The following is a 20,891-nucleotide window of genomic DNA, read 5'->3' on the forward strand; positions in this document are numbered from 1 at the left end:
TGCAATGACAGGCATATGCTGAAACTGGCATATTCATCAGCAGTTACTGTTTCAGATGTTTAGACTACAGACAGCTTTTTCAGAGTTTGTAGCAAAACCAGTTGCCGTACCTCATTAGAGGCTCCCTTTGATCACGCATAAGCCTCATTGTGACTTCACAAGCTCTGCGGAAGAGACCTTCTGTTCCCATTGGACCCATTCCATTAACCATGTTGTGAGTGAGACGAAAAGGAACGATTTCCGGAACTTCAAAAGTTTCTCCCTTTACATTGATAAAAAAAGAGTATGCCCTAAGCGTTTTAAACTTAGGGTAATATCGTTTTTAGTTTTTTCCCCATCTCTGTAAGTGGCAGTTTCCTAGCTGACAAGAGATGTTTGCTCAGATCACAGTCCTTCTCAGCTGCTAAAGGGAAATTACAGTGAATAAAGGATACCAATGTCCAAATAACCTCTTCTCCCCCGTTTAGTACACTAATACAGGGTATAAAATTTTGTTCTAAATATATATGGCTACTCTGTAGTCTCATGCAAAATGCTATCTTAACTTTTATAATATGTAAGTTAGCTTAAAAACATTTCTTTTTTTAATTACGGGTTATGTAGGACAATTTAGGCTTACTAAAAAGAAAGCAGGAGAAATAAACTAACAGTATCTCTACCTCAGTTATCTGAATTAAAAAGGGCACATATACCACACCAAAAGCATCTTTTAACAGAAACACCAAAATTCCAAATCCCACTCTGGCCACAATTTCTGCTGTTTATTTTTACAGAACCATTGGAATTTTTGTGCTGAATTTGTGTGAGCAAAAACAAAGAAACTCTTCACAGCAACAGAATTCTGAATGTAGTAATTACAGCTTTGTAGTAATTGCAGGAGGGTGGTAGTGGAGAGAGGAGAGTCACAAAATACAGACACTCTAAAATTTGGGCTATTTCAGTGTATCCACATCAGCTCATCTGGCTAAATCAAAAAGCTGGCTTTCATTAATGCAGTATACAGAACAATCACATACTCTTTACATATCCGAGACTGTTTGTGAGAAACAAAGTGAGAGAAATAACACAACAGAAATGTTTAAGTAAAAAAAGTGGAAAAAACACAAGACGGTAGAAATTTATAACTTACGTGCATGTAAAATAAAGAGCAAGTTCAGCCAGTGGCATTTCTCACCTTATTGAAAAGGCAGTTGAAATCCACATGCACACATTCACCAGTCAAAGAATCAAACAGGATGTTTTCACCATGACGGTCTCCTAGACCAAGTATGTAACCTACCATTGACATAACTGCAACGGAACGACAATAGGCTGATCTACTATTGTACCTACGGAAATAAGAATCAGATATGTCTAAGTCACTTCCTTGGGTGGTCTTTATTCAGTAGTATCATTGATGTTTAGTGAAATACATAAAGTAGATATTCTTGAGCTAGCCCAATCCCAGTCACTCACCATGAAGTAGGATCAGGAAACGTTCTAAGAAACCATTCATGAAAGAGAGGAGGATGACGAGGCAGAAGGACGTCTTTGAACATTTTCAGCTTTTCAGACAAAGGTGCTGACTTTGGAAGCATATGCTGACGCAATTCTTTTCCGGTCATATAGATACCTGTAATAGACCTCCTCAATTAGGCAAAAGAAACCTCCAAATATAAAGCCTTATAATGTACTATTACAATATGGTATTTTAGAGAAGATAAATACCTCCATAAAGCTGAAATAAATGTACAAAACAAAAATAACTCATAGAACATGTTGGTGGTGGGGTACTGGAAAGTAAATAAAAAAATCATAGTGTTAACTGAAAGAGAAGGCCTGGCAAACAAGCCACCAGTTTTACCAATCGCCATGGGGAGGAACACACACACGAAAAAAAAACACCCTCACAAAGCCATTCATTATATTCAGTTGAGATGTCTGGAGTTCCAAACTCTCAGATGTCTGCAAACATCCAGATAATGTGTGAAGTTTTCCCCCAAAATTTTATTGCACTGACCAGTAAGTTGCTTTGTTAACAAGACATTCAAAAGAAATCTGATCTTTTCCCTGGAAAGTTGCTGTACCGTCAACCTTGATTCAACTATAAATTATCTTAATCATCTCACACAAATGTAACAGAAATGAAAAACAACAGATCAAATCTAAAGAAAAAAATCCACAGTCTTTTCTATTATTCAGTGCTGCACATACATTCCCATGCTGCTGGCAATGCTGCTGAAATTATTTACATCATTGCATAAAATAATGTGTTAAGATGATTGTGTTATCAGTTCTGGTAAGGAACTTGTTTATTGCAAGCACTAATTCTCTTCCATTTAAGAGTAAAAGTCTACCACACATATGAATAATAATATATTGCAGATAGTTAAAAATACACGTGACTGCATCTTCCTAGAATTTAATCTGATCCTTGCCGTTTGTCTCATTTACTAATAAAGATACAAGCCCTTTAAAAAAATAAAATAAAATATCACTATAGTCTAATATATTTCTTTACCTTTCTCCTTATAAAGTTTTATCAGGATATTTCTTAAACCAGCAGTATTGTTCACCCACTCAATTATGCCACATTCATCATTTAATGGAATAACTGCGTAGGTTCGAATATGGAGTTCTCGCCTCCGTGACTCGGCATCTTTTCTCAAGCACTATTCACAAAAGAAAAATGAGATTAACAGATTACATAGATAGGATCAAAATGTATCAATAAAATAAACCATTCCATCTATATTTATTTTCCAATCACATGGTCTAGAATTTAAAATTCTAAGCTTCACTGTCTGCAGTAGGTCAAATGCAAGCAAAATGCTTATCTGTTCTCCAAAGTAAATTAAGAGAGAATTTTGCAATAGTCAAACTGCATAACTTGTGCATGGCTTAAATCCCTTAAAAGCAGTATTTGAACTAAGTGTTTTAGTGTTTCAGAGATGCTATCATTTGCTTTAACCTCATGGAAAACATGGTACCTTAACCTTAAGCATATTGCCGAGAAGCAAAATACTACTAAAATAAGAAGTATGGCAACACTTTTAGTATGAAAAGATGAATTTACCTATTTCTCATTAAAAACATCAGAAAATATCGAATAAGAAATATGAAGCATGACAGCAGAAAGTTTGCTGTAAATAACCTTTCCTGTATATTTTTGCTGGAATAAGCAATTGTTTTGGCAAAATGTTATATTTTGTTATTGTTTTCACAAGTCTGTAAGAAGTTACACATATCAATTGCTATTGATTTCTGCTGAAGTAAGATATTTTGCAACAGTTTACTTTTCTTCCAGTAAGCTTTATCTCAAGGTAAGTTGCTTTTTTTTTTTTTTGTTAGATAGTTCAGCATTTTGTTCTGGTCAGTAAGTATAATGCGTCTGATTGTCTAACTCATCAAACCTTATTAATAAGGGAGTTGAATTCCATGAGCCGACAGTCTTTTCTTAGATCATCTTTTGGCTTACACATCATAATGTAAGATTTCCCATCTGAACCTTTTAAGGTGATCTTTTTTGGCTTTTGAAGAGAGGCAAGAATTTCCACCTAAGGAAAAAATTAAATTCTTTATTAACACCTGTATCAGATCATACAAACCAAAGTGTCTAACTGTAATAAACCACTGCAACCAATTATATTAGCTCTTCCATACCGTGTATTCACCTCAGGCCAAAAGTACCAAGAGGCCATATCTGTCTCAGGTTGTTATGACAGAAGCCACTCAGTTTCCATGAAAGTAATTATGAAGTTTTCTACTCACTCCTCCATTTCTAGGGAACTAAGATATATTTGCAGCTACATTTGTTTAACATGAATTTTAAAATGAGGTGCCAACTATAGGCTTACCGTATCATCAAAGCCTGCAATGTAGGCCCAGCATCCAGGAAAAGGGTCATGGTTAGCATGTGTACCAGGAATTGAAGGAAGAGTTGGTATCATTACAGATTGTAAGGGAATGAGAATTTCACTAAATGTGTGCTCTTCTACTAATCTCTTAAGTGTTTTGAAATGAATATTCATGCTTAAAGTTGAGCTGTTTCCATCAACCTTGGGAAAAAAAAAAAAGTTGTTCAAAAGTTAACAACAAACACTTAAAATATTACTGCTATTTCACATTAACTAATGAATAGAAAAGAATAATAAATGCTTATGGTAATAAGAAAAATGGCAAATTACATTTCAAACTAAATGGCAGTGGTCAAAAGTAAATATATCTGGCCTTCATGGCACATGTATTTTTCACTCTGAATGTCAATACAGAATAATGGAAGAATTTATTTAGTTTTACCTTTATTATCAAGTTCATTTTTTCACTAAACACAACCAACCTATTTTTATAGTAAAACTCTGAACGTTACTGGGCAAGAATCATACATGAAAGCACAAAACAATGTAAAGCCCATGCACTGTGAAATGTACCATTATGTACTGAAATATTTTGCAATGTGCTCAATTTAGAGCTATTTTCTACTTTTTTTGAATATTTTTATTAAGAAAAAGTAAAAAAAAAAATCTTTACAAGTTACTGTGGTTTCTGTTAAACTGCAATAATGTAATGAATTGGCTAATGAAAGTTATCAGAAAAAGCTTTTGTATAACATTTTTGAATAATCCTATTACATGCATTAATTTGTTTATTTTTGTAAGTACCGGTTTGTTGCATAGTTCTAATAGCTTATCTGTAAGGCGTGTTGCATCTCCAATAAATTTTCCTAAAGATTCTTTCATGTGAATAGCTTTGTTCAGAATTTCCTTACATCTATTGACACGCGTAGGGTAGGAGGACTGAAAAAAGAGGAAAGTTAAAATTTATTAAACAGTCAAATCAATTAAAGAATCCTAAAAAAAAAACCAAACACCCCACAGTAATTAATATATTCTTTTCTCTACTTACTGCTTGTCATATTTAATATCTGGAGAAGGATGTTCTCCAACTGGAATTTGGTACCTGAACAAGTACTGAAGTGGTATGGTTGGTGGGGGTGTGTGTGTGGGGGGGGTTATTACTTTCTGAAACCATTCTTGGGAGTCCCACAACGTAAAGGCCAATATTCAAGAATATACCCGTGTATCCTAAATGTTCTTTCACCAGCCTTAAAGAAATAGTCTGCACCATGCTTTCCAATTTGCTTTGGAATGACCTTACTACCAGGTAAGTATTAGGACTAAGTGGTATATCTATCTTATTTTAATCAAGGCACAGAGTTGATTATTTGATTATAAAACTGGAAGTACTATTACAGTTACCAAAACCAACAAAATCTCTTGTCCGTATCCACCCAATTCTTCAGCTATTTGTTATTCAAATTTCCTTTCCTAATACATCATACAAGTCAGGATGCATGTTAGCATTCTAATTTGGAACATTTAAGCTGTAATATCTGAACTTTAGACTGCAATAAAATCTTTTGCAGTGATAGCATCGATACCCTGTTCCACAACACTGTGTCACAGCAACCGAAACTCTCAATTCCTTTTTATCATCTTGAAGTAAAAGAGGTTATATTCACATTTCTCTCTGATGAATACAGTTTTACAAACTTAATAAAGGTGTAGCTATACTTATCAAGGTACCTTGGACACAGCAGTCATCATCCACATTGCTTGCTGTGGATAGGCTAAAAACACTTTAGCAACAATCACCATCAGAACTGCGAAGACTTCATCGTGAGAATGGCAGATTCGGGAGATTAACTGAGAAAAAGCTGTCAGAAACTGGTAAGGTGCCAGGTGATTCGTGTGCTCTGTAATCACCTTATTTATTTTAGCTAAATCATTTTTCATTTGAACACGTTCTGAACGACTAGCTGAAAAACACAAGAGTACAAGATTATGTTCCTTTTTTTCCATCGGAAATGTAAAGTCATTTAAATCAAGCCTACAGAAACATATTTTGTTGGTAATTTTCATAAGCCAAAAAAACTCAAGGAAAAGGAAAAGCTCCTATTGTAAAGTTCTTTTTAAGATAGCATACAATGACTTAATGCATATGCTATTTAACTAACCAGAATAACAGGAAATAAACAAGCACAGACAACAGGAACATGGAACAGACAATATCGGAAAAGCTCTCCTTACACTCTTAAATAAAACATCTATCAGTCCTCTGAAGTGATACAATGGCATAGAACAAAACCAAAAACACTCCATGTATTTCCCCAGTAAAAGAATTCTAATGTTCTTCAGCGGAGAGGAAATGAAGAAAGTCTTTACAAGGGATGGAATTAGCACATCTGCTCCTATCTCCACCCCTGCACCTGAAGACCCAACAGGAGTAGCACATCAACAACAGAGAAAGCAGCATCTGATATGCCTGCAGCCAAATTCAGTTGACCTAAGCGTAAAGAACCAGGTCAAGATCAAGGAGCCACAACTGTCTGCTTCACGCCAGACCTGCAGGCAATGTTTGCAATTTTCATTTGTACAAAAATCTCTCACCCAAAATGCATCTATGGTAGTAGTTTCACATGCCTCGATGCTGCCCACAGGATTTCCCTTCCCCCCCCCCATTTAAATTTCAGTAAAATTCCTTCAACAACTGGAACCAAAACAAATTGAAAAAAGCCCCAAAGCCTAATACTTTATTGTAGCAAGTGTATACAAAACCACTACTCATTACTCATGAGGCAACTTAGAAGAGGCGACAGGTGACATGCAAGGATTTTCCCTAAATCTGTTTATCAGCTTAAGTTACCTGAAGAACAATGTTATCTCATTATATATTTTTAAAAAGTTCTGGAGGGTTTAATTAAAATAATTAATGCTCTTCTGCACATTAACATTCTGTAATTTAAAAGAATAATAGTATTTTCTTGTTTCCATGTAATCTCAGGCAATAAGTCTAAACAAAGAACTGTAAATATACCTCACTGCTCTTTCAATTATATATACAAAAGCATGACGCAGGAAGTATGTACTGGGAAAAAATGTTCTACCTTTATCACATTCATATGCTTTTGCTCCGAAGTCCAGCCATAAAGATAGCATTCTTGGCATTGACTGATAGATGAATTGGTTTCCATACTGTAGAGACCTGTGATTACATATTTAAATCACAGCATGTTTATGATATATATTAGAAGCATTACAAACTTTACATCCTTAATTGTTTCACATTCCATTCTGGACTTTAGAAGTTTATGTTCAAGCATTTTAATGCATCTGCAACAACTAAAAGCTTACTAATATACAAAGGTTTTGTTTTTATTAATCAGGACTGCAGAGGAAATAATTAACTGTCTTTCACAAGACAGACAACAATTGCTTAGTCAGAAGGCAGAAGTAAAATTAATTAGGCATGAAAACAAAAGGAAGCATGCAGTATTTTGCTTTACAATACTGCATAAAAATTTGAGTCCATCTGAATTGCTGAAAGACAATATATTCCTATTAAATGTTTTTTCAGCATAACAGTCATCCTTCTACAGTAACTAAGCAAAGTTCCCCTAGGGCCTAACCTCCCAAAATGATGAACTATGTATCTAATCAGATCTCCTTGTTTTTCCATCTTGTTGTCAGTTACCATCGGCATTAATTTATCGTAATATTTAGCAAGATAAAAATGTCCATCTTCCCATTCTGGCAAGAAAATTGTAACATCCTGCAACGAAATAAAAGAGGAGATAATTACTTTTGAGAAGATGCTAAATTTAAAATAAAAAAATAAAACAATAACAAAAAAAAAGATTCTCAAGGAACAAGAATCTTTTATTAGTTACCTTTGTGCAAAGTACATGCAAAAAAGGATTAATTTGTAACTTTGTAACTCCAAAATTGTAATTTTGCCCCAAGATAAATGCCTGTACAGACTAGAATTCTGTTCTTAAAATACCTTTTGGATTTGGAGACAGCAAGATAATTCAAGACAGAATGACTCTAGGATTCCTCAAGTAGGAAAGATTATAGTTTCATTAAAAGTATTATAATCGAGTTCCTGATCCTGATAAATTCAATACTGGGTTTCTTTTAGTTTTTTGAAAAGTGAAATAGCAGGATGTTTTTCACGTTTCTGTTTTCCTTCTAAAAGCATGATGCTTAAAAGAAAAACAAAAAACTGTGTGACATATATTAGAAAACAAGTAACTTAGCAAGTGGCACATCCATTCTCTAATAACACTGGCTTATTTCCAGTGCCAATATTTAGACAGTAGAGAATTCTAAGCATTAGTATTTTAATATAATCCATCAAAATTTCATTAGTTTCCATTATTTCAAGCTTCATTTGATTTGATACATCTGTTAGATTTTTCTCTAAATGACTGTTACAGAAGTATTTTAGTTAGTAAGACAGCAGTAAGTATTAATAGTATCAAATGTCAAAACTTGGATAGGAGACATACTACTTTTAAGGAAGCATAAAGATCTGCATTTACTACTGGTTTAGTAGGCAATATTAATCAATGCCAAAACAGAATTTCACTAGCATAGCAAGATGAAGCAGTGTAGTGCTGTGTTGTTCAAGAAAAACATACCAGTTGCCTCTTTTCCTAGTTCTTCAGGGATTGGAAGCATATTTAAAGCACAGTTATAAGCCACTACCAGAGAGGGAAGTAACACTGAAGAATAGCGCAATGTGTCATCAAGTTATCTCACTGTCTGTTTAAAGTAGCCCACATTTTAATGAGGAATTCTAATTTGTGTGTGCATAAGAAAAAAGCCATGCTCCTGTAATTTGTTTTTTTTACTTTAAAAGAGTTGTATTAGGTATTCTTAGCTCCCACTGTTGGGAACTGTAGACCTCCCTGTATTGACATGTTATATTAAAGCTAATTCAGATAGTTAAATCTTTACAAGAACTACTTTCTTCCTACACATTAATACACCATTTAATACCATTGATGTTATCCTTGGTTGACATCATCAGGAACATCACGATAGCTTACTTAAGGGATATATTATTATTAATATTCAAAACTACTGCCTTGTTAACACTAGTGTATCAAATTACCTTATACTTTTTCATAACTGCATTGCTTTCAAAGTTAGCAGTTTCTTCCATAAATCTGCCCACTAGCAGCATTGCCCGACCATGGATGAGCTGATTTTTGGTATTGCACGGTGCTTTATTTTCAGGGAAACATAACTCAACCCCCTTTTGGAGAACAATGAGTGCTTGATGAACCTCACCCTAAAGAAAAGAGGAAAACATTTTATATACTTTAAATAAGAAAGATGTAAAACTTCCATCTCGCAGTTGTTATTAAGGCAAAGCTATGTCCCTGAGTGTGTTCTAGACCATTCTGGCTGTGGTAACTGAATATTATGGACTTCAAATGCTTCTTATATTCCCTTGTTATGTCAGCATTGTTGTCCCTTTAAGTTTACCACAACAATTGCTCCCACATTTGCTGCCTGTCTCTATTAGTTAGAAGGATACAAATTAAGGAAAGGTCTACGATTAAGGTAATTTAAATTTGCCTGTGCCTCTTTGACAGACAGGTAATCCACCAGTTTTATACATAGCTGCCAGAAAAGTCAATGGATACAGAGAAGGGCTGACTAGCAGCTGGAGGTAAAAATTTCCCGTGTCTCAATTGCAATCAGAATGTGTTGATAGTCCCAGTTGACAGATTTTGTTTTACGTATACTGATTGTGTGCCTTTTTTTCTTAAGGAAAATTTTCCTGGATGTAAGAAAGTAAGTTCCATTTTTATTTTCTTTACCTTGGACCAGAGCCACTTTGCTCTTTCTATATAAAGTTCTGAGAGCGTAGATTCCCCAGCATTCAGAAGAGCATTATACGCAGTCTGGTGATGACCAGCTTTTCTCGCAACTCTAGCACTCTGGAGCCAACACTGACCAACAAGCTCACTGTAATCCTGGCTGCAGAGATATTTTTGCAGAAAATGAGAAGTTTCAGTCATGAATGCTACTTTACAATCTGAAGTAAATATCACAATGTGTTGAAACACAAACAAAATTTCTTAATAAGCTATATACTACATAGTGATTATTTAAAATTATTGGTAATACATCTGTTTCACCTTTTTTCCATTTAGGCCTGGAAACAAATACTCTTTCCCCCTGGTTTCTTCCTTATCTTTCCTACAGACACCACTTTTCCCTTCTATTTTGAAGGTATGTAATATTGGAGAAGACTGCTTTTGTCTACAATACAAATTTCCACAGTTTTATCTTCTCTCTTCTAACACACATGTGTGAAACCAGAATATTACTGAGAATACAACATAAACAGGCAAGAAATAGTCATGTTCTCACCTTTTACTGAGACTAAGCAAAGCCCTTCTCAGTGATAAAATGGGTTCTTTTGCTCTGTAAGAGTTTTGGGTCATTTCAATACGAGCACACCAATTCAGGGAATCTCTGCCACGGTCACTATCTGCTTGCTGAAACATTGGTCCAATACTGTGTTCCAACTCACACAGCATATGCAACCTGCGTTAGCAAAATAAAGGCAAAAAATTGTTGAAAATTGGTTGCTGTTTGAGATATGTGCAAGTTTTACACAGCTTTTGCCATTTTCTTTCTAAAAGCTGACCATTAAGTAATTTCAAATAGTAGGACTTCTTTTAAAAGCAAAAATGCAGCAAAACCAAACACAGAAAATCAAGGATTTGTAAACTGATTAGTTATTTTCTCACTATTCCTTTGCCAAGCTGCTGAACACAGAGACAATGAAGATCACTTGGAAAGGAAGTCAATCTTTAGGAAGAGTATTTTTAGCTATTACTTTTAGCAATAATTCTTCAAAAAGTCTGATATTTTCAACAAATACCGTTTTAGCGGCAATATACTATCTGTTACTTAAACACCTCCTTTACAATAAAGTTAGTCCATTTATTTAAAAATACCATTATTACTAGCTGTCACTGTAAAGCTGCAAAGCTGAAAGCTTGTAAATGCCCAAGTTCTCATTGGCAGAGTGTAGTGGGTATATCTGACAGAGAAACAGTGACTGTTTGAAGGCTTCCAAGCAGCCCAGATCAACGGCTAAATCTAACTATTTTGAAACGCTTCTTTCTCAATACTCAAACTCCATTTCCTAAATAAAATAACACTGAAAAAATTACCAACACAAAATAGAATTAAGAAGTAATTAAGAAATATATACTTCAACTGACTAGTTTCATGCGATATCTTGCCATAAGGATGCATTTACAGTGCAGAGGAAGTATTAAGCCTTTTTCATTAAAAAAAGGCTACTCGTTAGTCTACTATAGCCAACTTCAAAATTTATTACAAAAGAAAAAGCAAAACTACTGAAAGGGATGGGGTTTTAATTTTTACTGCTTCTTGTTGATAAAAGAAGGGAGTGCTTTTAGGCCACCATACGGATTAAAAGCAATGCTCTCAAGTTAATGGAGTTACTGGCCTGTATGTACTACTTTAAGCATGCAATTAAATTGTTGATTTTTATTACCTGATGTTTACATAAACTTGCTTGCTGATTTTGTAAGATTATACCCAACAGTTTCATTGTGAATATTTTTCATGGGGGGTAAATATAAATTCCCAATTAATTCAAAGGTTTCCAGTTGGGTGAGTACAAAAAAACCAAAAAAAAACCAACAAAAAAAAGAGAGGTGTCAGAAAATGCACATTAGTACCATTTATTATGGAAATGAAAAATTCTTGCTGCTGCATACTTGATTTATGTGATTTCTGGATTTGACAATAGTGACATGAAAACCAGAAACCTGATAATGTGTTCATATCCTCGTTGATAGGATCCTCTTTCAAAGCTTGCTGCTGAAAGGGGTACAATCTGTTCTGCTCGAACAATCTTGAGTGTTTCATAAAAAGCTGCTTCATTTTTCTTCTTGGCTGATAATAATAAATGTCCTAATCTGACACTCCAAGTAGTGGACTTCACATCTTTGAGGAGAAAAAAAAGCCTCTCAAACTCTATTTCTTTAAGCAGCTTAATCTGAACATGCTAATTTGTCTTAACATACTACTGGAAAAGTAAGTTTTTCTCAGAACTAATTAATTGAATTTTAGAAATACTGTATAATTCCACCCCACAATCCACACCCCGCAAACAAACCCAGAAGAAATTTGGCCTTACACTTGCTTGAAATTTCTACTCAAAGACTACAGAGTTTACAATCAAATACATTTACAAGACTAAAACATTACAATAGCTGCCCCTTGATTCAAGATGATTAGACTAAAACATACACTTGCTCAAAAATGCAAGAAAGTATTCATATTTTGATATCGTGATAACTTACCCGAAGCCAAATAATTTTCCAGTAAATCCCATCGTGACAGTTTCCAGGCTGCTTCCACTCTGTAAGTGTTCAATTCAGAAATCCATTCAGACCTATTAAAAGAAAACGAAGGCAATAAAAGCTTGTGTTGAACTCATTTTTTTTTTCCTTTCACCCCTCAGTATGTTAGTTCTACATTGTATTAGCAAATATTCTTTATATAAAACTTATCTTACATGAAAAGAAGCAAGGTAAGCTTGCTTCTAATAAAATTCAGTAAAACCAAAGGATATGCATTGATAAAAAATAATAGCTGTACAACACAATCCCACAAATTCAATTTCCAAGTAGTGTATTTAACTTCTATGGCACATTTTAAAAAGTACCATCTTCCAATTCTTTTATCCTATTAGGCTACAGAATAGATATGGAACATGCAAGACAATGAATGACAGATTCTATTTAACAAATTAAAGCACATATCAACACTATACACAGTGCAGACAAGAAGTACTAACATTTCAGGAAGTCTTGAAATTAATTTATAGACAATGCACTTAAAGTTTTCTAGCTTCACATTGCTAACTGGATATGCCTGATAAGCCTCAAAAGCTTGATAATACGCAAAAATGGCTATGGAGACATAGGTGTAACACAAGAGCTTCATATTACTCAAATAAATATTGTATTAACGCTTACAGTACCTGTTCGCAAGCACTCCATTGACCTGAGTAATTACAGTAGATAACTGACCAAGGCCTAACATGGACTTCACTACACCATGATAATGAATAATCTAGAAATAGGAAAAAAAAAAACAAAACACAAACACCAAATGAAAAAACCCACATATACATCCATGAAATTCATGGCAGTCTGAAGGAGGAAATATGTCCATTTGGATGCTTTTTATAATATGAAAAGGCATAACCAATAGCACCATAAACTAAAAGAAAATTCAAAATTAAAAAAAAAAAACAAAACCAAAACAATTAAAAAAAAAAAAAACAACTTAAATCACCATAGGCAATTTTTGCAATGTGCCGCACCACAAATGTAGTTTGATGTTAATTTATTAATACCCATACCAGAGCTGTGAGCAAAAATCTGATTTAAAGAAATGAACCACAATAAGAAGGAAAAAGTCACAGGAAGGAAATAACCCCAAAACCCAAAGCAATTTCACTCTTCATAAAAATGTCTTCCATACTCTGGGAATGAAGTAGGGCCATCAAAACACTCTGTCTACTATACCTGTTATCAGCTGTGCTAGATAACCTCTGCTTCACAGGGAAGTACAAGAAACCATAGGGATATCCTAGCCTGGGAAACTTTTTACCAATTTCCATTAGAAGAGTATTTCAAATATAGATATTTCTTTTTGCATTTATCAACACATGTCTGGATATTCACTTTGGCATATGAAAAGCATGATGGTTTTCCAGTACAGCTCAGCTTTACAGTACCTTATACTTATATGCTCCAAATACAGGAAGGGAAAGGGGAATGGAAGACAAATAATTATAAGTTTTCTTTAATCATTTTCCAACTGCTCTTGTATTACGAACATTTTCCCTGGAAGTCAATAATCAAAAATAGTAAGTCAGAATTACTTTGAATAAAACCTGTGGCAACTTGCTTTAATAGTTCTCTTGGCATGTACCAGTACTGATTGATACTTAAGCAATCCAATTCCAGGCCTTCCCAAGCAAAGGCTGAACTTTACTTGGTACGCTGTCCTAGCAAAAAACTGGGCATAAGCATCCAACTACTAACCCAAGCCTGCAAGTTACAGTATAAACCCAACACGAGGTTTGTTTCAGTTCATAAGACACTTCCAATAGCAATAGTTATTCAGCAACTGCCACAGTATACTCTTATGTTCCCATTTTACTTACATATTCTGAAGAGGTATTCTGCGTTAGTTGATTAAAAAAATAATAATTATATATATTTTAAAAAAATATATCTATATAATGAATTTGTCTTGTACTTACCTGATCAGGTTCCAGTTGGATAGCCCTATCATAACAGGCTGTCGCATCTCTTAACAAGCCAATACTTTCATGTTCAAGGATTTGTTCTTTGAGAGATGGTTCTGCTTTCCGAATGGCACTCACCCCAGCTACTCCATCTGGCTCATGCATAGCAGCATACAATTTCTTTATTCAAACAGAATTGGAAATGGACATTAAAAACAACCCTAAGACAACAAGAAGATATTTTATATATAACATGCTCAGAATCACACATCTTCTTGAAAATGGAAAACAAACTACTCTGTAGGACTTCTTGGTATTAAGGTTTCATGGAAAACGTCAGTTTTGCTGGGCTACTTCCAAAGTGAGCCCTACTTTTTCTTAGCATACTGTAATACTCATGATCTCATACTATAGAAAGAATAAGAAAGAATAACACATCAAGTTACCTGAAACAATCTGTATAAAGGACAAAATAAATATTCTATTATTACATGATAAAGTTGTATAATATGAAGCTGCAGATTACTTAAGGTGAAAAAGCAACATACTAAGTTTTTCAAATTTGAAATATCACTGAGAAATATAAACCATAAGGACCCACAAACAGGCTCATCCCACAGGTTAAAACACTTGAAAATAATTTAAATTGTTTCCAACACCCTTAGCATTAGCTCTTTCTCTGCTTTAGAATAAACCACTTAGCTTTCCTTCAAATGTGTTTTGGATTTTTTTTTGGTTTTTTTGTTATTATAGCTGGCTGTGTTTGCTCTTACAAAAGGCACAGTTAACTAAAAGTAATAAATGCTATACTTTCAGCAAAAACACATTTAACTATTTTAAGGATTCTACAGTCTTTTATTATACACTAGAAAGCTACTCTTTCCTTTTCATATAAGAAACATGCCAATCAAGGGGAAGTACTAATACTGCTGAAAGACAGATGACTAAACACTTGTATCCAACTGCAAGAGCCTGACTATATCTTTTCTTCTCCCCATCTCAAAGAAGAATTTGACAAAGCTTTATTCATCTATGTCTATTTTCATTTTAAAATTAAAAAAAAAAAACCCAAACCAAAAAGAACTTCAGAACCTGAAGAAATCCAAGATGCTCCTGAATATTTTGTTTCTTCTCTGTGATGAATGATTCAAAGTGCATCACAGCCCTTGTGTAAGCCTTAGAGCGAAAGGAAGCCACAGCTAGTGTATCCTGAGGTATGAGGTCTAGAAAACGTGTCACATTTTGATATTCTCCACAGTCCTCACTTGATGCTATACGAAAAAAAACATTTTAAAAAGTCTGTCCATTGAGGTTTCATTTATAAGAATTACCTCATGCATCAAAATTCAGTTAATTAATTTCACAATTTAGTGTGATAATCTGATTAACTTAAGAACATATTTTTCTCTTCTGTCAACAATAATTTATTTAAAACAATCCTGGTAAACTTTCTACATCTTGCAAGACAGCATAGAATATGTTAAACTGAACCTTTAGAAAACTACCAAGAAATTAACATTTCATTTTTTTATTTTGAATCTGTATTTTACTATAGGCATTCAAAACAATGGATTTAGGGTGAGAGGGTGGAAATCGCAATATGATAGTAAGAAAAAGTCATAAAGCAGACTAACATATTATAGTGATATTGCATTCTTAAATGGTCATAATGTGAAGTGGCAAATTTAAATACTTATTTGAAGAATGTAAACATCACTTTAAACAAAATAAGCATTACTCACTTTTTAGATCACCTCTGTCTTTGCTAGACTTGCTAGTATTTTTCTCAGCAATAAGCATTTGAAACTTATGTCTAGCCCACTGAGTTAAATGATCAAGCATGGAGAACACCGTCTGTGTGCTCAGCTGACTTAGATCTGATGCACTGTCTTCAAGTCTCCTAGTAGACTGGTCATCGTGTTTCAGAACAGCCATAATCTCCACGTAAACCTGCACAAACATTAATATGATAAAAGACAGAAGTGCCAAACAGGCATCAAAATAGTAGGAAACAGCAATTAACACTTAATTAAAATATCTAGTATTTTAGTTTGATTTGAGTATTTTAATAATTTTGGGCTTATTTGCAAGCTTTGTTTGTCCCACAATCTTAAGAGGAAGAAATTGCAAACCAAGTAGCAGTTGTTGTCAAGAGATTCCATACAAGGAGAAATCCTTTGAGAAGCAAACCTTTGGATTCAGAATAACCATCATGATTACTGGAATTTTAGGTTTCAAAACACAATGAATGCTACTGCGCTTCTGCTGCAAATGCAATACTTCAAGGTTTGATAAGAGTCAAGTTATCTACTAACTACCAGATCACAGATCTATTTTTTTCTTATATTTAAGTAAATGCCATGCCAAAAGACCTGCTTCCCGTTTGTTTTAGTCAACAGAATATGAGTTAACATACATAGGAGATGCTTATTGTGGATGTACTTGTTCACATTAAAAAAAATCATCACACACCTCTACACACCCACAATGTTTAAACACAGATATCTTAGCTGTGAAATTTCAAATTAATAGACTGTAAGTTATATTTTTCAGTCTCTTAAACTTGTGCTAAAGCAAAACAAAGGAAAGCAGACTGGATGATTCTCTTCTCTCCTACCCCTGCTTTGCTACAAGACATCTATGAATCCTGCTCTGCATGAATCTGGTAGCTAAACAGTTTTTCCACTTAAATTGTAAGTGTATGCAAGTGAGAGAAAAAATTATGGGTCTGAATTCTTAGAAGTATACAAGTTCAATTTATTCCTTGTTTGTGTAGCACTCTTTTCCTCTTTGTACCACTCCAGCTCTTGATTTATTGCAGTCATAATTAACTGCATAATATCTCGTCCTAGGCCCTACTGAAGAAATAGATGGAAATCCACAGAAAAGCAGTTAAACACAAACTTGTATGAGTATATTCAAAACCCTGGCAGAAAATTTATATTAATAATACAGGGAAAGGAGTTTAACACCTATACAATTTGTTCATGTAGGTCTGCAGTAATTCTGCAGAGTTGAACAGCTCTTAGGAAGAACAGCTCCTGAACGTTCTATGAAGAACACTACCTTATAATACATCTCACCTCTTGTTGATCCTCTTGACTGCCTCCCAACAAAACATAGACAAGGATGTGTGGAAGCAGATAAATTGTCACTTTATAGTCATTCTTCATCATAATACTGCAGCAATCGAAAACTTTTCTGGCAAGATCATGTCGCACCTATTGAAAAATATTATTTCCAGGAAAAACATCATTGCAGAAGTGCAAATGCCTGCAATTAAGAGGCTTTTTTTTTGTTGACAAATACAAATTCTATTCCATCAAATAATTTTAAGATACTTGTCTCCTATAGAAGGTTCATCAGACTTACACCTGCAACAGGGATGCCAGATGGCAGCTGCTATTACATGTATCAGTTGCTGATACCACAAAAAGACAGGCAAGCATCGCTTACATGTTCCACTTTTCCACGTTTTCTACACCATTGTGAATTTGCACTGGCTACAGAAAAAACCTTAAGGCTCAGAGTCTACTACTGCACTCAGCCTCTCTTCTGCCCTTAAAAGCCTGCAAAAAGTAGGAAATTATGAAAACATTCAATTCTTCTCTGTCTGAAAGAGAAAGAGGACAGTGTAGCTACTGAGCTATTGTGATTAAATTCACTTCTTAAAGTGGTTGACTTAGAAGTTAAATTTTCAGTGCGTCAGTTACATGTTGGAAAGGGGAAAGGAAAGGAAGAAAGAAACAAATACTTTTTATGTGCTGGGACTGTGGAGCTATAGGGAAATGAAAGAAATCCTTCAGATACTTTTCAGAAGCATTTGTCAGTGCCTTCAGATATACAAGAGTCTCTGGACAAGGACAAACTTCCTGGACTTTTGGCTTTGACACTACCTGTGAAGCCTAGCCAAGAAGCAACAATGCTGGGGAAGGGAAGGTGCATGGTTACCTTGATAATGCAAGCAGTCTTTAGGTATGTGCTTTAACAGGCCGATAGAGAATAGGCATATTCCCCCAGCCATCCCTGACTTTCAAAAACCAAAATGTAGTTCAAGAACTGTGTTGTATACACCAATATAGAGAGCAGATTTATTCTCTTACCTTTGTTATAAGATAACCTGCCCAAGTTGCCGACCATTCTGCAAAATTATCACCTAATTTGCTTAAGTAAATTGGCTTCTTCATTTTAGACCAATTTACAGCCTTTTGATAACTCTTGTACCTGTAATTTTAAAATATCCATTCAATAAAACTAACTTTTTTATTTAATATAATAAAAAATAATAGCACATCGTTAATTATGAAGTTCCCTAACTGGAATCATATTAGGCTTCATCTTCTGAATCTTTTAAAAAAGAATTAAGAAAATACTTTCAGTAGTCAACATATTTTATTCTAGAGTTTCTTAAAATGAAACATGAAATACCAACCACCTAACATGTTACCACAATTTTTAAGTATACTTCAAAGTGCTGTTCAAATCAGTTTGAGTACTATGTTTTTGACAGGAAAAACCCAGAACATATATGAAAGCCAAGAAATGCCAAAAAGTTTGTTTTCTAAACAGGTAAAGCTTAGATGAGCATGACGGTCTTCATGAGGAAACAGAAAGGAAACATTGTTGATTATTTCAAATTAAGGTGCATACATAATCTGAAGTTTTCTCCACATTATTTTTATCATTAATTCAACAAAATAAAAAGTAAAATTAAAACCCAATGAGCTCTTCCTACCTCTATAAAGGGTGGCAGTAAAGGGATATTAATGGATTTGAGTACAAACTCAAATGCTAGTGAGAATTTGTACACAGGAAAGAACAGAAATAAAAGCTTCAAAACATTGCATAAGAAAGACAATGCTCTACAGACAAACAGGCAGATCTGGGCAAAGTATGAGCTCAGAATTTTGCTCTTTTTATTTACAGAGAACTACATTCAAGGAAGTGCTAATTCAGCTTTACATAGAAAGACCTTATTTGAATTTTGTATATACACATATCACTCTTCACAGAAGAGTAACAATCACAAAACTAAACGAAGTTATTGCCAACCTGGAGGAAAAAAAAAATGTTTTTACAGCTGTTATGAAAATAAATTGCTTAAGTTGTCATATACCGTGTATTTAAGTGAGGTTCCAAGATTTCCTGCACGTGTTCAGGAAACCTCCTCCAAAGCCTGGAGCCTGGGCAGTCAGTGTTTGTCTCTCTACAGTCATAGATAGACAATAACTCCTGAAAAGGCATGGTTTACATGACCAAGTTAGCACTGAAAATATTTCATGACCACAGTAGTAATAAAAACTGTGTATATACAGAAGTAACAAGATAGAAGTTACAGAATATTTAAATCAGAAATTATAACTGCAAAACTTTCATCCAACATTGTTAATTCCCTATTACTAGGCAGTCTTGATTTTGACTAACTATTGATTCCCCAGATTCTCCAGTTGGTGTTTGGATCACGTTATCCTGTATTCTTCACATCTGTCAATAAACCAGGACTAGAAGTTAGTCTGAGTCCTCCTTGTGCATAAGCTAATTCTCTTATTCCGCTGACTACATGGGACCACTTAATTATTCCTGGAGCAAAGAATTGTTCTGAAGTTTTCACAAAGTTAAAAAAAAAAACCAACAAAAAACCAAAAAAAAAAAACCAACAAAAATTGGCAAACCAGCACAGAAGACTAAAGTCCGAAAATAAGGGTAGGCTCACTTCCACTTGCTTCTTAAAAGTAGAAGCAGAAACCCTCTTAGAAATACTGCTTTTCATTTCTGCCTATGGAACCTGCACCATTTCTAAGTCAGTCTCAGGATTACTCCTTGAATCAATATGTATGGACTGTTAGTTACCTCTGAAACATCAGTTCTCTCCTAAAATATCATGACACAAAAGCAAACAAATCTTTGTTTATTTGACAACTCACCAGAATTTTAAGTGAGCACTGAGGAGTTTAAAAAATAAAAAATCACTATCCTGAATAACCTTGTACTTTGTAATTTAAAGCTGTATAAGATGAAGTTTCAAATACTTAAACATGTACTTCAAAACGTACACTTATATTGCATAATTCTGTGTTCAGTGTGATAGGAAATAATTTGTGAAGAAAAAATAGGATCTAACCACGTATCTTACCTGAATTGCATATGCTGCAGAATCCTGGGCACGAACATTATCAGCATAAGCAAGGAATGCTCTGGTCAGTTCCATTAATAATCCATAGGCAAAATTTGGGTCCTCCACACCAGCCTCGATGACAAACAGAACGCCAGTTTTATTAAAACAAACCGAGTAATAGTGCATCTTTAATCTCCAAATGATCACTTTGAAGCCTGACTCTAAACTGTTTTAGATGAGAAAGCAAGTACAGATTTTCAAAGGGTCTAAAGGTAAGAAGTTCCCTACTCCCAAGTACTTTTAAAAAACCCTTAATGCTAAACAAAACACTACAGCAACACTTCTTACCACAAATGTAAAATGTTTTCCTTGAGTTTCACTTGTTGAAAAATCCAGCCTGCCGGGATCTATGGCTCCCAGTTCACCTAAACATTCTCCACAAAGTAGTCGGGCTTGAGAATTTGCATCCTGGCAGCCAATTAGAAGTACAGTTACCAACTGGGAGATGACTGGCTCCACAGTTTCGCTGTCTGTTACATACTTTATCAATTTTTCCTAGGAAGTTGAAAAATAAAGATGAGTTATTCTACAACCACGTTTATGGTAAATATTCTCAGAAATTTTCCATCTG

General features: G+C 34.4%; 1 protein-coding gene across 4 annotated transcripts in view; it reads right to left on the reverse strand.

Moving 5' to 3' along the window:
* Positions 1 to 20,891, reverse strand: part of ATR (ATR checkpoint kinase) — a 43,803-nt gene that overhangs the window by 3,633 nt on the left and 19,279 nt on the right. For all 4 annotated transcript variants that reach the window (XR_012674842.1, XM_075158274.1, XM_075158273.1 and 1 more), the window contains 24 exons: positions 20,609 to 20,815; positions 20,279 to 20,392; positions 19,262 to 19,377; positions 18,249 to 18,369; positions 17,229 to 17,366; positions 15,888 to 16,095; positions 15,238 to 15,416; positions 14,161 to 14,325; positions 12,868 to 12,959; positions 12,185 to 12,276; positions 11,648 to 11,825; positions 10,209 to 10,385; positions 9,653 to 9,812; positions 8,938 to 9,117; positions 7,448 to 7,590; positions 6,926 to 7,023; positions 5,565 to 5,797; positions 4,641 to 4,775; positions 3,837 to 4,037; positions 3,393 to 3,536; positions 2,501 to 2,651; positions 1,456 to 1,612; positions 1,175 to 1,328; positions 111 to 262 (listed from right to left, as the gene is read on the reverse strand). Coding sequence is in view for 3 of the 4 variants with exons in the window: in XM_075158274.1 (XP_075014375.1) it covers positions 111 to 262; positions 1,175 to 1,328; positions 1,456 to 1,612; positions 2,501 to 2,651; positions 3,393 to 3,536; positions 3,837 to 4,037; positions 4,641 to 4,775; positions 5,565 to 5,797; positions 6,926 to 7,023; positions 7,448 to 7,590; positions 8,938 to 9,117; positions 9,653 to 9,812; positions 10,209 to 10,385; positions 11,648 to 11,825; positions 12,185 to 12,276; positions 12,868 to 12,959; positions 14,161 to 14,325; positions 15,238 to 15,416; positions 15,888 to 16,095; positions 17,229 to 17,366; positions 18,249 to 18,369; positions 19,262 to 19,377; positions 20,279 to 20,392; positions 20,609 to 20,815 (3,695 nt within the window). In the remaining variant the exon portion in view is untranslated. The remainder of the gene's footprint in view (positions 1 to 110; positions 263 to 1,174; positions 1,329 to 1,455; positions 1,613 to 2,500; positions 2,652 to 3,392; positions 3,537 to 3,836; positions 4,038 to 4,640; positions 4,776 to 5,564; positions 5,798 to 6,925; positions 7,024 to 7,447; positions 7,591 to 8,937; positions 9,118 to 9,652; positions 9,813 to 10,208; positions 10,386 to 11,647; positions 11,826 to 12,184; positions 12,277 to 12,867; positions 12,960 to 14,160; positions 14,326 to 15,237; positions 15,417 to 15,887; positions 16,096 to 17,228; positions 17,367 to 18,248; positions 18,370 to 19,261; positions 19,378 to 20,278; positions 20,393 to 20,608; positions 20,816 to 20,891) is intronic.

This window comes from Calonectris borealis, chromosome 9 (genome assembly GCF_964195595.1).
Source record: "Calonectris borealis chromosome 9, bCalBor7.hap1.2, whole genome shotgun sequence".
NCBI classification, from domain to species: domain Eukaryota; kingdom Metazoa; phylum Chordata; class Aves; order Procellariiformes; family Procellariidae; genus Calonectris; species Calonectris borealis.